Source organism: Xenopus laevis, chromosome 7S (genome assembly GCF_017654675.1).
Source record: "Xenopus laevis strain J_2021 chromosome 7S, Xenopus_laevis_v10.1, whole genome shotgun sequence".
Lineage (NCBI taxonomy): Eukaryota > Metazoa > Chordata > Amphibia > Anura > Pipidae > Xenopus > Xenopus laevis.
The window spans coordinates 36,481,037-36,499,453 of NC_054384.1; the positions used below are offsets into that span (position 1 = coordinate 36,481,037).

General features: G+C 37.8%; 1 protein-coding gene across 3 annotated transcripts; it reads left to right on the plus strand.

Moving 5' to 3' along the window:
• The first annotated feature begins 1,659 nt into the window (after positions 1-1,659).
• Positions 1,660-9,079, plus strand: pcbd1.L (pterin-4 alpha-carbinolamine dehydratase/dimerization cofactor of hepatocyte nuclear factor 1 alpha L homeolog). Of its 3 annotated transcripts, none has more exon segments than NM_001088142.1 (5): positions 1,662-1,831; positions 4,254-4,385; positions 6,657-6,737; positions 7,809-8,317; positions 8,671-9,079. In NM_001088142.1, coding segments are annotated over 4 exon segments (315 nt in total). In that variant the 5' UTR covers positions 1,662-1,828; the 3' UTR covers positions 7,908-8,317; positions 8,671-9,079.
• The last annotated feature ends 9,338 nt before the right edge of the window (positions 9,080-18,417 follow it).

Here is an 18,417-nt window from a genome sequence, read left to right on the forward strand (position 1 = left end):
AAGCAAGCAGACGGCTATATAAAGGGCTGGCAAGGGGAAATGCCATACAGCAGTCTATGGTCTGCGCCTTCCCGTGACTGTGAGGTTTGGTTACAGTAGTTACACTACTGGGAGCAAGAATAGTATTGCCCCCTCTTCTGGAAAAAATACTGAACCTTGTATATTTTTATCCCTATTAATTGCATTGTTATCAAGTATTACTGGTCAGGGTCAGACTGGCCTAACACCATGAGTAATGCTGGTGGGCCCCAGCCCTCATTGGCATTGCCGGAACTAGGGGTAGGCAGAGAGGTAAGTGATTAACTTTGTGCCCTAGACACGAGCCTCTTCTGTCTATCCCTAGTTCCAGCCCTGCTAATGAGGGCTGGGGCCCACCGAAAGAGTAGCTGCATCCAGCATCTGACTGGAGGGTCCGAGACCCACTGGAGCATCTAACAAAGGGCCCCACCCTCCATGCACCCCTGCACCAATCACAACCCTCCCCTTGGGGGCCCCCTGCCATGTGGGCAGCAGACAGGTAGGTGTGGGTCTGGTCCAGCCTGCCAAGTCTAACCCTGGCTGCCACAGTCTGCTGAAAAGTTCCAGCCACAGAGAATGTTGAATGTGTAATGCCACCAATGCAGGGGAGGATCAATTATTCCTTGGCCTTTGATTCACCAAGCTCTGCCCCGCCCCCTTCTTTACTGCTTGCTGGGGTTCCTAGGATAAAGGGCCCCAAGTGGCTGTCCAGAGTGCACATATGTAAAGCCACCACTAAATAAACTTTTAGCATCATTTAAAGCAACTTTTCAGACCCTACAAAACTGCTGCATGGTTGCTAGAGTAGTTAAGCCCTAGCAACCAGATTGCAGTTGACATTCCACAACTGAGATCTACAGAGCAAAAATATTTAGAACCCATCTAAAATTAAAATAATTGCAAACCCTCTTAGAAAAGTGCTGTCGTTACTTGTTAAGCAGAACTACTCCTTTCAGGCCTATTTACACTGCTCCCTGCTGTGGATAGCAAAGTTCCATGATTCTCTTTTCACATTGCCTCTAAATACGCACGGCTGCATTTTTAGGCTATAATTACTCCTAAAGGGGTGATTCACGGTGCGCAGAAAGCGTGTGTGTGCTAGTTCTACCACATTCATTTTCAGTTTCAGCTGTGATAAGAGACCTGCTTATGTCAGATATATTCTGTTATCAGGAAAAACGTTATTCCGAAGGTTACAAACTACGGGAAGGTTATCCCTTATAGACTCTATTTTATTAAAATAATTCAGAATTTTACCTGAATTGAAAAATTCTACATTAATTCAGATATAATGAATCCTTTATCAGAAGTAAAACAAACCTATTGGGATTATTTAGTGTTTAAAGGATTTTTTTTGTAGACTTAATGTACGGAGATCCAAATTATGGAACAACCCCTTATGCGGAAAACTCCAGGTCCCAAGCATTCTGGATAATAGGTCCTGTAAGATGCAAAAACTTTGTATCATGTCCCAGCCAACTGTGTCACCCTGTTCCTTTCCTTGCCTGACTTTCTACTCTTTTTTTACATCTTCCCCTTGAACCTTTAACATATAGTAAAAAATATAAACAGAAATACTTGTCACTGATTGGTATATTGACTTGCTTTACAAACAACATGGCTTCTAGCTGTGTATGTGTAGTGCTGAATCACCTTCTCTGCCTGAGTGAAGTCACAATAGCACAGCCCCACACATTTGCATTGGGTGGATGCCTTGCCTACGCCTCCTGCTCTTAGCTAGAGAAGCTACAGCTGAGCTGATTCTGCCAGTGAGACTGAGACGGGGAATTCACCAGTTGCTTCAGCAGACATGGTAAGGTGATACTCAAATCCAACTATTATCTCAATGTTGCAGCAGACCTCTCATTTACTCTGCAATCGAAAATATAACAAATAAAAAGAATACTAGGTTGCTTTGCTTATTGCTAGAAGTAAAAACAACACAGCAGTGCATTGGTTAATGAGTAGCCATGGGAGCAATGTAGCATGATAAGCTGGGGGAAATGAACTTTACTATATATTCCCTTCCTGATAAAACCAATGTAACCTGCAGCACCAAATGTAGTTGTGTGTATTTCAACTACATCTGCTTATGGTTCCTTTAAAATGTGTTATAGTTGTGAATTGTGCTATTGCTTTGTCGCATAGTTAAGATAGAGGAGTTATTCTAGAGAATTAGCCAGTACAGTGGGTTCATGTGCAGCCCGTGTTATTGGCAATGCTAGGGCCCAAAAAATGCCATTGTTGCAGGCTTTCTAACGAACTACAACCCCCAGCGTCTTTGAAGCTTGTGGAGAGTGACGTTTAATGTCTGTTGGAAGGGTGGGTAACGTGCAGGCAATGTCGGTTGAGAACTACAATCCCCAGCATTCTGCACTAGCTTTCAAAAAGATTGGTGTCAGCTGTAGTTCTCAATAACTGAAGTGCAACGGATATAAGAAATATTTTTAAAATTAAATTATTTCACTTTGTGCATTCCATGCCGGACTCCATTGATTGTGTGCAAAAGAGAATTGCTCAATAGAGGATTAAACCTAATTTAAACCATGAATGGCACATCTGGAGTCATTTTTCTAAAAGGAAAGTTGAAAGGGAGTAAAACGAAATACACATGTCTATGCCTATTTGTGTTTATGTAAGCCTCAGCCTGTGTGTTTATTCATTTTATCAGCCAACCTTTGGTCATTAAAGGGGATCTGAACCCAAAAACAGATTTTTTTTGGCATGATAAAAGCAAATATAATTCTTAAGCAACTGTCCAATATACATTTAAATGATTAGCTGTTTAACCCTTGCTGTTTTCTAGTTCTGATTCTTGAAACAATGTAGCAGGAATCTGTTCTTTTCCAGGTCTTTTAATCCGCTGCATTGTTTTAGGAGTCCGAACCAGTAGTGAACAAAATATAAACAGACACAGAAGCTGCTTTTAATAAAATGTATGAATTGATTTTTTTTGGCCACGAGAGAAAGCATACAATAGAAACAGAGGACAAGTTTTAAAGAGATACTGACACCAGATTTTAAACCTTTTTAATCTATCATAACACTGCATTTGTATGCTATTTGTAATTTTGCCATAAAGGTATTTGCCCGGTGCTTTTACACTATATATTTGATTCCGCCATGCGCCTCTTTGAGGAACACTGCACGATTGTCACTACGATGCAGGAACATATTTTAGAAACTGCCTTCTAACCTTTTATATTTGCAGGCATAAGGATTCCTGGGACAGATAAGCAAAAAATGTGACCCTTGAAATCAGCCCCAGCTTAAAACAATGAAAAGTGCAAAGTCCATGGTAACGGAGCATGAATCCACATCTTTACATTGATGTGAATTCAGTGAGTCATGAACTAGACTCTTAATGGTTCATGATCTTTTCATCATTAATTACTTTATAGTCTTTTTTTTTTTCTATTTATATTTTAGTATAGCCAGTTTTGTAAAAATTTAAAAATGTGTTTCATTATTTATGGCAAATGCCCTCATTGCACTGTAGGAAACAGTTTATTATTTAATTATTTGCCTTCTTCTTTTGACTCATTCCAGCTTTTATATTGGGGTCACCAGCCAAATCTAAAAAACAAATGCTCTGTAAGGGTAGGACTACATGGACGTTTTTGGTGCGATCCGTCATGCTGCGACAAAACGCCTGCGTCTGCTGCACGCTGCGTCTGCATCCGACGTCGGATCAACTCTGCGACTTCATCTGACATTTCCACCTCTTACCTTATTTCTGTTGCATGCAACTTATCGCAGACAGTTTAACGCAGCGCGTCGGATGGCGCTGGAAATGTCCGTGTAGTCCTACCTTAAGGCTACAAATTTCTTGCTATTGCTACTTTTAATTATTCATCTTTCTATTCAGGCCCTTTCCTATTCATATTTCAGTTTTACTTCAAATCAATGCATGGTTGCTAGCGTAATGTGGATCCTAGCAACCAGATTGCTGAAATTGCAAACTGGAGAGCTGCTGAATAAAAAGCTAAATAACTCAAAAACAAATAAAAAATGAAAACAACAAATAACAACAAACAAATAATAACCAATTGCAAATTGTCTCAATATCACTCATTACTATCATACTAAAAATTAATTATTTGAGGCAAACATCGCCTTGAAAGTCATTCAGAGAAACCACCCAGTGCCATTAACCTTATTTTGGGTCAAGCCCCAAATCATACACAGTCATCTCTTTGTATCAAGAAGTCTTTGCTATTTTTTTTATTTTGCAGGCAGGGAAAGCGCACAGACTCAGCGGAGAAGAAAGGGAACAACTGCTACCTAACTTGAGAGCAGTAGGCTGGCACGAACTGGATGGCAGAGATGCAATATGCAAAGAATTTCATTTCAAAGACTTTAACCGAGTAAATATATGCAGATTCAGGGCTTATAAATGAATAAGCAAAATCTCAAAGGAATAAAATATACAAAGTATGATGTAGAAAGCAGTATTCTAAGACAATTGCAATTAGTGTCTGTAGATGTAGAAAGCAGTATTCTAAGACAATTGCAATTTAGTGTTTTTTTTTTTATGTTTTCATGTCTTGTTTTGCAACACCTATGTGCATTAGGGGTCATTTGGTCAGTTGAATTTGATAGGCTTTTGTGTTTTTCAACCCAAATTGACAATGTACTAAGTTTTGTGTATCCACAAAGTCTCAAATAATAAATAAACTCCCAAATCCATATATTTTTTTAATTCAAAATGGGTCTTCCAAACTGCAAATCTATTTTACAGTATCCAATAAAATTTAAAAAAGCAAGACAAAAAAATGTTTGTGGATTAGTGATAACGGTGTGTGTGTGTGTGTAAAATAAGTTGGGGGGGGAGGGAAAGAAAAAATGTATTACCTTGCAATGGCCGGCAGAGAACACAGGCTCCCAGGTGGGTCTGGGTAAAAGGAAGTCAATGAACAGCATGGGAAGATGCAAAGGATTGACTTCACGTAGCTGCTAGAACAGTCTAAAAAGGCTATTTGCAGCCCACCATTTACTGATACTTGTGCTTTCGATACAGAACTTACCGTACTGTACCTGTTTAATATTAGGTGCCAGAGAAAACATTTCACACTCCCTGTTTGCAACTAGAAACAGGGTTTTTGTATTGCAGTTTGAATGAGACCCAGTAGGGTTACATTTTAGGAAGGTGAATGTACATTAAGTACTAATACTCTTATGCATTCAAAACATATCTATTAAAGGAACAGTTCTGTGTAAAAATAAAAACTGGTAAATAGGCTGTGCAAAATAAAAAAATGTTTCTAATATAGTTAGTTAGCCAAAAATGTAATGTATAAAGGCTGGAGTGACTTTGTCATGAATATAATAGCCAGAACACTACTTCCCGCTTTGCAGCTCTCTTTATTTCCACTGATTGGTTACCAGGCAGTAACCAATCAATGACTGTCAGGGTCGACTGGGCCGGCAGGACACCGGGAAAAAACCCGGTGGGCCCAGGCTCTTTTGGGCCCTGTTGGCCCAGACCCTTTACTGCCATTCCTTTTCTGCCGCAAAAACTTACCAGTGTGCATGCGACCACACGTGCAGAATGCACGCGCAAGCGGAGGGGGTGCAGGAGGTATTGGCGGCACAAAATATTTTGCGTCTGGGGTCCCCAGACCTGGTCCTGCACTCCCTCTTCTGCCGGAAAACTTTCCAGTGCATGCGCACGCGGAGGGGGTGGAGGAGGTCTGGTGGCACTGAATAGTTTGTGGCACTGGTGACTCTTACTAACTATTGAAAACATTTTTCATTTTGCACAGCCTATTTACCCACCTACTGAACAATTCCTTTAAATTCATACATTTCATTGCTAGACCCCTATAACTAGGACCATATATTTATTATCACAATGAAAACTTTATGTACGTTACTTAAAGGAAAACAGAAAAAACATGGATATTTGTAAAAAGTCCCCATCCAAGCTTGGTTATCTTTATTAACTTTTGTGGCTTTGGGTTGCTGTACCAGTTCCCAAGCCCATCAGCCCTCTGCCCATGATATCGGGCCCATATCTTAGCTTTTAACAATGCAGCCCCTCTACTAAATCCATCATTAGTAGGGGAGAAGTATGCTACTTGTTTATGCCAGCCCATGATCCTTCTACCACATGAGCCCATCCATGCAGCCATAACTTACCTAATAGTTTCCACCATGCAGCTCTCCCCACCAAATGGCTGTAGACAGCAAAGGCACTTGCCTAGGATACAACTGCTTTGGGGATTGTTGGGCACAATTGCAGAAAATGTTTATCTAGTATTTTATAGCTCAGATGAGTACCACAGAGACCTTCAGAAAAACTACTAGGGGTGTAGAGTGCCCTAGGTGCCAAAGCGCATTTGCCCAATTCTGCTGATCAAGTCCAGCATTAGCATGAATAATATGCTATCAGAGTAATTCTGGAACAGAAAAAATTGAGTAAGTTTAAGGTTGTGTGCCTGGATGAGCTCTAGTTAGTTGCCCTTTAAAAACCTTGCTCTGCCTTTTTCCTGTAAATTATTAGATAAAAGGATTCCTTATAATAATGTATTGCTATATTCATTCAGTAATGCTATGCTAATATTTAAAGCAGGATTAGTTCAGTTGCCATGTTTTGGTGATTTAACTTTGCCGTTATGTATTATTATATATCACAGGCCTTTGGATTCATGACAAGGGTGGCTCTCCAGGCTGAAAAATTAGATCACCATCCAGAGTGGTTCAATGTCTATGATAAGGTAAATTAAATATAATAATGCTGAATTTGAGCCCATGCTGTACAAATAAAATGTTGCATACAGTTAAAAAGGCGTTCATTCCTAATGATTAGTTTTCTAGTATGGGGTTGATGTGTGGGCTGGTCCGAAACCCGTGGGATCCACAGGTTTGGGTCAACTTCCAGGTCACCATGAGGATCGGGTTGAGCTCTTTCTTCTACTCTATCCACCCACCACCTTGAACTGCTGGCTTCTGCCTCTGGCACGGTCTATTCATATGGGATCCCTCATGACATCAGAAATGGGCAGGTTTGGCACGGGTCAATAAACAGAGAGGACTTGCCAGGTCGGGTTGCAATTGGATGGGTTAGTGTTGGGTGCAGGTCGACCTCCACATAACTAGCTGTTATTCTGTCCCATTCAGTCCTCCTTAAAGCTGCCTTTTATGTAAGGATGTGGCCCCTTAGCCTATGTGGAAACCTCCACCAACCACAAGACAGCAGAGATCTTAGTCCTTTCAGTACAATGTCAACACAGATGTGAGTTGCCTTTTCCACCAGCTCTGCCATACTGAGTTCTGTCCTCTTTGCTGTCACTGCTGCTGAGATCAAGGTAGAAAAATATTTTGGCAACACTTGTAGCTCTTAAGGTCATTTAACACCCAGTTTGAGAAGCCCTACATACAGAAAACCGTTCTTTGCGTATAATTAAATGTGCAAGGCATTCAGACAGATGCTAATAGCACATATATTATGAAGTATATGTCTTTCTTCCTTGAGTATGAACGTTAAAGGGTAGATTTATCAGAAATTTAAATTGTGATTTTTTCAACCTCGAATAAATTCACAATTTAAAAAAAAAAAACAAATGTTTACTTTTGAAAAAAATGAATGTAAAAAAACTTGATTGAATACAATTGTAAAAAAAACTTGTATTTTTGAGTTTATATTTAAAAACTTGAATTTGTGAGTTTACAGATCCAAAAATTAGATACAAGATTTGAGTTTTTTTGCTTAATAAATACCAAACTTAGATCACCCCCTTAGAGTTTTCTCTGTGATTGCCACTAACACATTGTTCTCTCTGTTTTAGGTTCACATAACTTTAAGCACCCATGACTGTGGTGGTCTTTCTGAACGAGACATCAACTTGGCTAGTTTTATTGAACAAATAGCTGCAAGTCTATCTTAGGAAACACATTAGCAATAGTGATGTAGTTTTACAATGCGTGTTTCCAGTGTTGCTCCTCAGATGTGTTTTATATACATATTATTTTAATGCCTGGTCATATTAGTTTAAACTCTGCAAAACATCCCATATCTAAGTTTTGCTCACAATGGTAACTTGACAGCTACATTTTTAATGGAAGATTTACTTTTCATAATTTTAATAGCTACAATAAATATGCCAAATCTCTAAAAGGATTTTATGATTTTAGTATTAAATGTATGGACAGTGATTGGTGCTGGTTATGTTCATTGCATAGCTGACGCATCCGCCCTGCTCCACTCGCAGCCCTAAAAGCTTCAAATGGAAACTATTTTTAAAATTACTGTCGTTTTTGAGCAACAAAACCATTATCTTTGTGAACAAGCCCTAAAGCTGGCCATAGATGTTGAGATTTTTAAAAGATCAGATCCTGATCGTGAGACCACGATCTTCTCAGAACGATCGTACGATCGTACGAATCTACCATCAACTAAAAAGACCAATTTACCAGGAAAACAAAGGGGAGCTGCCTGCTTGGCCCTGCAAACATAGAGAGATTGCACTGGGACCGACAAAGATTTTTTGACCTGGCCGATCAATTTCCCGACAGATGTCGGCCGAAAAATCGTAAGATGTACGATCGTTCGAATACCACTAACCGCACGATAATTTCGAAGGATTGGTTGGGCTTCCCTAAAATCGGTCGTTCGGCAAGAAGAATCGTCGCGTCTATGGGGACCTTAAGTCTACGATGACATGGGGTCACTTCAGTCAAGTTATAATTAAGCAGCATTGCAGGAGCTGGTTGGATATCAATGTTGATTCTTTGGGAAGATCTAGTGTGATAGGCCACAACTGACAGGTCAACAATCATATGTGCTCCTCTGGATAATTTCTTACCTCCTAATATTCAATATTTTATCCCCTTTAATTTTGTTAATCCCTCTGTTGTGTGTAACTGAATAGAATTGCTTGCAGTATCCTTCTTTTAAACAGTGTTAAGTTGTTACTGCCTTCGGTTAATGTTATATAAGAGTCTGTTACCAATGTACACAAGCATTCTCTGTATTTTTGAAATATACCTGTTTCTGTTATTGTATCAATTTCATGCAAACAAATTATTTTTAACTAATAAAAAGGCCTAGAATACCCAAGGAACCATGGCACTCGAAATTAATATAAATCGGAAGCAGACCCCATGGTTGCGGGCAGCGGGGCCTGGACCTGGGGGGTCTGCTTCCTCTATAGCTTAAAAAATACCCCACTCCCCAGCTGCTCTCTTACCTGTGGGCAGGGGAAGGGAGATGCAGGTGAGTGGGGGACCCTGGCACAGGACAGGAAATGGGCGGCGGGTAGGGATCACATGTGTCAGGGGGCATGGAACACACTAGTTATACCACTGAATCTACCAATGCATTTTAGGGCTATGGCACAAACGCAGGTTTGTAGCATTTAGCCTGCTGTGTCCTTTGATTTTTGTGAAATGCACCCCTTGTGCCTTAACTCTTAATCTTTAAAATTACAGGGTTTAATGAGTGATTTAGCAGAAGGAAAACCAGCAAGAACCACCTCGCAGACAGCTGCAAAATATATGCTGCCAAGGAAAGCTCCAGCTATCCAGCCTATACTTTTTGTTATGATATAGATGTTATAAAATAAAAAGTACAAAGTCTTTTACAAGTGTAATCACTACACAAGCATGTACTGGTCACCTGTTTAAAAAAAAATGTTTGTTATGGGATGCCACACCTTGGCAAACTCTGTTTTTTATTATACACTGCATGGGAGTGCTCAAAATCCAGTCCATCATATTATAAGATTTAACCCAGCAATTCTGTGCAGTGCACCGTGTTTCCATCAAACTAAATTATAATTTTAGGCAATCAAACATGAGTTAAAAAAAACCAAACCATTTCCATACTGGGTGTGCAAATCATAATCCTGCAATGAATACCCCATAATCCAGTAACATCAAAATCATTGGGTCTGGTGCGGAGTGCTTCTACTTTAAATTACTATATATAGTATGTAAAAGGTTAAAAGCTAGGCCAATTACAGTTTGTCTGTCTATAAAAAAGGATTGATCTAACGTCAGATATATAAAATTGACTATAAGGAGGGGATCTGACTTCCGTCAGTATTTAATTTTGTATAGGAGAAAAGAAGAAAAGTATCCCCGTCATCTTAATCAGAAAAAATACAAAGGATTATATATTATCACTGTGTGATTTGTTTTCAGTTAAACCATTAGGTCACGTGATCCAGTATCTACAGTATAAATTCCCCCCTTTTTTAAATAATTTATCCCACAAAGTCCTAGTGCTTAACCTCAATAAGTTAACATTAAATAGGGTAAAACTAAGACACAATTAATTTTCCTTTTAAATATTGTGTGTATTTGGTAATTTCTAACTCAAACAATTCATTTACATTGATTAATAAATTACTAACAACCAGCTAAAACACCAATAAGGATGGTAAAGTGCCACCAATTGTGATCGATTCACATATAAATTATTTAAAGTGCAATTATAAATATCTCTGATTCCAAGAAAAGGTAGGAAAAGGAAATTGGTAGAAGGGTGGAGAAGTCCCGTATTGTCTAGCTGATTGTTTTACTAACTGCGGGACCCCACAAAGGAGGAGAAGTCAGTGCTTCTGGAACTGTGGTCTCACAAGCCAACGCCATTTTCACTGGTTTATACCATTTTTAGATAAAACCTTGGGGGTTCTTTTTACAAAAAACTTTCTTATAGTGATCTGGGCGCTTCTCTCTGCTCAGATTATAGGAGATTCCTCATCTGTATTCTTGTTTTACTGTTTTCACTATAAATGCTCTGGAATTTGTGTGTTTTTTAGAAAAAATAGCTTCTCAATCCAGCTAGTTAAAATAGAATTGAGACCACAGTTCCAGAAGCACTGACTTCTCCTCCTTTAAGGGGTCCCGCAGGTAGTTAACAATCAGCTAGACAATACGGGACTTCTCCACCCTTCTACCAATTTCCTTTTCCTACCTTTTCTTGGAATCAGAGATATTTATAATTGCACTTTAAGTAATTCGAATGGACTTACATTGACTTTGTTTTAACCAAATAATTCAGAATTTTAAAAAATGATTTCCCTTTTCTCTAATAATAAATGAAACAATACCTAGTACTTCATTGTAGCTAAGACATACTTAATCCATATTAAAGGCAAAAAAGCCTACTGGGTTTATTTAATTTTTAAGTTACTTTTTTTGTAGACTGAAGTTATGAAATTCCAAATTACAGAAAGATCCATTATCTGAAAAATCCCACGTCCCAAAGCATTCTGGATAACAGGTCCAGTACCTGTATATTAGCCTGAGAGTCTAAAACATTGTTTTCTAATTAAAGAAAATATAAATTGAAGCAACTTTACAATATACATTCATTACAAATTGTCTATGGTTTTTAAGTAATTTGTATATTTATTTCTATTGAAAGCAGTGTTTGTCCCTTTCTGTTCTCTGCCCTGATGGATCTGGTTTTTGAAACAATGTAACACAAGCCAAAGGACTAAAAAGAAAGAGGAGCCACAACAGAAAAGTGGTCATATGGTATGCACTGTTTGGATTATACTGTGTTTTTTATTTATTTTTTATGGCCCTAATGATTACAATCATCTTAGGGGCTCGTTGAACATGCTTTATTGCTTTTCCTTTTATAATATTCCAAATTCATTATAGCTTATAAATATCAACAATATGAATAAAATACGATTAAATATGATAGAAATCATAAAATAAAAAAAGTGTACACAGCATTCTTTTGAATACACAAACTTTTTTGGAAAATATGTTTTATTTCAAAATCAGAGTACAATAAAATTAGCAGGCGATGCAAGGTACTTGACATGTTATTCTTATTTGTTGCATCACCTTATAACACAATTAGGACATCAAATAAACTTAAATATTATCCCTGTCTTTTATGTTATTCTAGAATGCAGAGTTTACTTTCTATAAAATCAAAAGACGGCACGGTCTAAAGATAATAAAAGGATTACTGGTAGCCATGTTTTCCAAGTGTGGCCAACACTGAAGGCAAAATATATAACTTCCTAACACCAAAACAGACAAAAGGTTTAATACAAAAGAATCTGTATTCATTCTACAGTCAACGTGAGTGGCAGTTACTGAGCACCTTCCTGTTTTTATTAAGTTATTCACTACAATGCATTTTTACCAGGCATTTTTGGTTTAGTAGTTAGAATTTCTAACTGGATCATGTTAACATTGGTAGTCCCATGTTAACTAGCAATGACTAAGTGAAATAGACAAATGTACAGCTAGAATAGAATTAGAACAGTGCATACTACAGGTAGCTCTATGATAAGGTTTGCTAAAGGTAGCAAGGGGACCAGTTAGATAAACCGCCAGAAACAGGTGGCAGAATATATTTTATTTCATTTTGGTCAACATGCCAGTTTTCTAGCAGAAATATGATTAATTCGTCATGTGGAAGCCATTTTCAAAGGTTTGATTTAGATAGAACAGTCAGCTGACGACTATTTCTATTGCAGGCTACAGAAAGTATTTGCTTTTGAGCAAAACAGATGAAATTCAGCATAGACATACACATGTCCATCTGCATCCACATTTTTTTCAATTATTTTATTTATATATTATGGGAAAGTCCATTTGATAAATTATAGCCTTAATATATTCTTGCCACAATGAAAATTCCCCTGGATTTGGTGTTCATTAACAGTTACAAAGAGTTAGTTACACAGATCTCCAATTAAAAACAATAATGCTAATTATTTGTTTTTTTGTCGAACGATGGAAGAAATATCAAAAGTAGGGATGTAGCGAACCGCCGCCGATGTGTTCGCGAACGCCGTTCGCGAACACCGGCATAATTTGCGAACTGTTCGCGAACTGTTCGCGAACTTCGATCATCCGAAAATCGTTCGATTCGAACGATCGAAGGATTTTAATCGTTCGATCGAACGATTTTCGTTCGAATCGAACGAAAATCGTTCGATTTTAGCGATCGAATGGTCGAATGGGCGACCGATTTTGACGCGAACGCCTATTGGCGAACGTCGCGCGACGTTCGCGAACTTGCGGCGGACGCGAACAGTCGAAGTTCGCGCGAACTAGTTCGCCGGCGAACAGTTCGCTACATCCCTAATCAAAAGAACTGGGTGTTGTTGGATAAATGCTTCCAGGTGTGAAATGAGAGATCTATTCATATTACTTGGCAAAGACCATGAATGTGCATCTCGGATGGCTTTTGAAGCAAATAAGACCAGCAATATTATAGGGTGGTTCACCCTAAGGGCTCTTACTGACAAGCGTTTTTACCTGCGCTCCCCTGCGTTCCGTTTTCTGCGTTCAGCCGCAGGGGAGCGCAGGAATAGACGCATTAAATTTTTTCCAATGGGGCTATACTCACACAGGCGCGTGTAGGCGCCGAACGCAGGTTGAGACGCAACATGCTGCATTTTTCCTGCATTTGGCGCATACACGCGCCTGTGTGAGTACAGCCCCATTGGAAAAAATGTAATGCGTCTATTCCTGCGCTCCCCTGCGGCTGAACGCAGAAAAACTAAACGCAGGGGAGCACAGGTAAAAACGCTCGTCAGTAAGAGCCCTAAGGGTATGACTACACGGACGTTTTCGGCGCGATCTGATGCACTGCGACAAAAGGCTGGCGACAAATCTCATGCGACGGAAATAAGGTAAGAGATAGAAATGTCGGATGAAGTCGCAGCATTGAGTCTTGTCGGATCAACGCTGCGACTTCATCTGACAATGCATTCACTCACCTTATTTCCGTCGCATGTGATTTGTCTCCAGCCTTTTGTTGCAGTGCATCGGATCGCTCCGAAAACGTCCATGTAGTCCTACCCTAAAATGTTTTGCCTTTTTCTGACTCTTCACGAAGGATTTAGCCGAACCCTCATTTGCATATGCAAATTAGGGGTGGGAAGGGAAAAACATTTTTACTTTCTTGTTTTGTGACAAAAAGTCACGTGATTTCCCTCTCCCCCCCCTAATTTGCATAAGCAAATTAGGATTCAGTTCAGCAGGACAGAAGACTTTGGCCAAATCCTGCTGAAAAAGGCCGAATCCTGAACCGAATCCTGGATTCTGTGCATCCCTATTTTTATTACTCATCTTCTATTCAGGTGCATGGTTGCTAGGGAAATTTGGGCCCAAATAGCACAAATAAAAAAAATATTAAAGCCAGTTGCAAATGGTCTCAAACCATCACTTTATACATCATATTAAAAGTTAATTTAAAGGTGAACAAACCCTTTAAGACAAGTGGGGTCTGTTCTTTGTCACTGGTAATTTGTTTAATCAGGTAGTATTTTTGTTTAATTTATATATTCCTACAGGTCAAATATAGATAAACAAAAATGTTAGAACAGTTTGAGGGGAAAAAAATGACTAATGCCTAAATTAAATAAGACATGAAACAAATAATGTATTTTCTTTAAAGGGGTGGTTCACCTTTAAAATTAACTTTTAGTAAGGTGTAGTTATTGATATTCAAAGCCAATTTTAATTGTTCTTCATTTTATATTTTGCGTATTTTTTTCAGTTATGTAGCTGTTTAATTAGCTTTTCTCCCATTTGAGATTTCACGCTTGCTAGAGTCTTTTTTACCGTAGTAACTAGGCAGTGATTGGAATCAGAGACTAGAATATAAACAGGAGAGGGTTTCATATTTATTTAAACAGTAACAACACTGTAGCCTCAGAAAGTATTTGTTTTTGTCTGCTTTTCAGGACAAGAAAAAAATGGTGTAAAATCAGGGAAAATGTAAAATCAGGGAAATATGCTATGCATTATATATTGGCGGGACCACAAAAAAGGGAGTAAAATAAGGAAAAACCTAAAATCAAAGGATTGAGGTTTGTCTGTAATAAAAAGCTATAAAAAATGAAGATCAATTTCAAAATTGCTAGGGATAAAATATTCTATAGTATACTAAAAGTTAACTTACAGGTGAAGCACCCCTTCAAGTACAAACACATTACCGGATGTAAGATAGTCTTAAATGTTTTATTTATTTGCTTGAATTTTTGGTTCTTTAACACTCTTGAGTATAACAAGTATGGCAACTGCAATCAAATCAAATCAGTAAAGGTGCCACACTTACACTAGATCGCCTTTTGCAGCATCTGGTGCACAGCTGTGTTCCTCTCTGCCCAAGGATAAACTCCACTGTAAAGCAATAAATCCAGCAGCACTCCGATATGTGAATCAATGATTATTTATTCATGCCATTAGCAGAGCGACGTTTCGGGCTATTCCAGCCCTTTATCAAGCTAAATGCACTGTGTAACAACATACTTAAATACGTGATTTAGGGGGAGGGGTTACAACCTGGTTCCCACCTCCCAGTGTGGGACACAATTCCCAGCAATCCCAGTGAGAATATCCAAAAAATTAGTGAATCAAATACAATAGTGGTGAATAATATAAAAACAGTTAAAACATTTATATTATAACAAATGTTAAAACATATATATCGTAGCAAGTGTTAAAAATGTAAAGTGCTCAGTGTTCTTGAGAGTCCAAAAAACTCAAAGGTTCAAAAAAAGTCCAGAAGGATCATTTGGTTCCAATGATCCCCCAATAATCCATGTGTTGTGCAATTGTGCCACTTTTGTATTAAAAAGCGGATTAGCAGATAAAAAAATAAAAACATTCAAATTCTGTTGCCATTTAAACACTTACATATTTATGCTCAACATCTGGAGTGCTGGGTACCTACAGTTGTCAAGACACCAGCAAATCCCAGGATAGGAGCAGTAAAATTCTATAAGACAAAAATATATAACGTATTTTGCATTAAATCAGTATCACTGGGTATACTACATTGTATTACATTGAAACAACAATTTGTTACACTTGAAGCATGATTTCTTCAGAATTACCATTCTAGATAAACAGGGGTATATTCTCGGTTTAGTCCCCCAGGACTCAACGTACCTAATCTCAATATCCGTTGCATCTCCAATTTTTTTAATAAATAAATTCTAACACCTCCACGTCTAAGAGGGCCTACATAATCTATTACTTGATATCTCAGTTGACTCACTGTATGTCTTGCTTCTCTAAAATGTGACGGAATGGGTAAATGATTATAATTGCACCTTATATTGGATTTATGTTGTTTAATTCGGTCCTTCACTTTCTGTGTTGTCTCCCCAACATATGCTAATCCACATGGACATTTAATTAAATAAATAACAAAAGTTGAATTGCAAGTGTAGTAATTTGTAATGTTAAATTTCCGTCCAGTATGTGGGTGTGTAAACGATTGCCCTTTTGTGATATTGTTACAGTTAGCACAACTCAGACAAGGGAAAGTCCCCATTTTGGGGGGTCCCAAAAATCTTTGTGTACCTTTTGTTGTAGGACCGACATCTGCTTTTATAAGTATGTCTCTAAAGTTCTTACCTCGCTGATATGCCATCATAGGGACTTCTACAAAAGCTGGTACATGTGGAGCACATGTTTGTAAGATGTGCCAATGTTTTTGAATGATCTTACGTAATCCATTACTGGCTACAGAGAATTTACTTACAAAGGCAAGTCTGTTAACATCTTTTTGTTTTCTTTGTTCATTCTGTTCAATCTCCCTAACATCCCGTATACAAGAGTTAAGGAGCGTTTTTGGGTAACCCCTCTGTAAAAACCTTTTTCTCATCTACTCTGTTCTCCCTTGTTCATTCTACTTATCTGAGACTAAGCGTTTAACCTTCATGAATTGTGTTTTGGGTAGATTATTTTTCAATGCAGGAGGATGAAAGCTGGTTTAATGTAACAAACTGTTACGATCTGTCCCTTTTTATATAGATCAGTTTGGAGGCCAGAATTGTTCTTCATGATCTATACATCTAGGAAGTTAATCCTCAGCCGATTATGTGTGACAGTGAATTTTATGGTGGGTACCACTGAATTTAGATGTTCACAGAACGCCATCAGGCTCTCAATTGTGCCTGTCCATAACATGATAATATCATCGATATATCTCCGATATAGTTGACAATACTGTATAAAATCAGGATTTGTATACACATATGTGCGTTCAAAAAAATCCATGTATAAGTTTGCATATGTGGGAGAAACATTGCTCCCCATAGCTGTGCCCTGTAGCTGTAAAAAGAAATTATCCTGGAATAGGAAATAATTCTCCCTTAAAACGATATTGAAAAAAACAAGAAAAAATTCTTTAGCTTCATATGAATATTCGTCATTACCTTGTAACACAGTACTTATGGCCTGTATGCCATCATCATGCATTATGGATGTGTATAGACTTTGAATGTCCATGGTTACCAGTATTGTCTCATCTGTCACAATAAGGGTATCCAGAACCCCTAGTAATTGTGCTGTGTCTTTCAAAAACGATCTAGTTTTTATCTAGCTTATCTGCAAATATTAATATTAAATGATGAGATGACAAGGTTGCTGTCATAAAACAAAAAGAACATATGAAAAGAAAAAAAGTATCAATACCAGTCCAGTTGTTTTGGCTATGGGGTCTTGCATGAAAACTTCAACCGATTCTTTGACATCTTTCACAAACTGTTGTGCTACTCCAGGAGTTGTATGCAACAGTGTAAAGCATATATGAATACTGTTATTGTAAGAAAAAAAAACACAAGCAGTTAAACTTATTATTTATCAGGAACATATATATATATATATATATATATATATATATATATATATATATATATATATATATATATATATATATATATATATATATATATATATATATATATATACAGTCTGTTGAGTGAGCGCACTCTTACCGGATTTCAAACGAGGTGGGTGCGTTGGTCAAAGTATTCTTGTACACAGTAGTAAAAAGACCCGCACTCCAAGTTTTATGTGAAAAAAGTGCTGAATTTTATTCACACATGCATATCCAACGTTTCGGTCCACACTGGGACCTTTCTCAAGGACCTTGAGAAAGGTCCCAGTGTGGACCGAAACGTTGGATATGCATGTGTGAATAAAATTCAGCACTTTTTTCACATAAAACTTGGAGTGCGGGTCCTTTTACTACTATATATATATATATATATATATATATATATATATATATATATATATATATATATATATATATATATATATAAATACTCCAGTAGCAGCCTGTTTGAATATATAAGGATTTAACAGTCAAATTCCATTTTTGTGGGGTGCTCACAGATTTATTGAAGATCCAAAATAACACATAATACATGATACTTCAGGACAAACAGTTTTTTACAAATCACAAATTAGCCCAAAATGTATATGAAGGGTTTTATTCATCCAGATGATGATATACTGTATCTAGTAGGGTTAAGACTAAAGCAACTATAAGTCCAGTTGTGGATACAGTAGATTAGCCCAAAGCTAACTAGTTATTTATACATACAAGAGCCATCTAATAGTTAACTTTAATAAATAATATATATCAACAAGTGGTAACATTACATGTGTAAT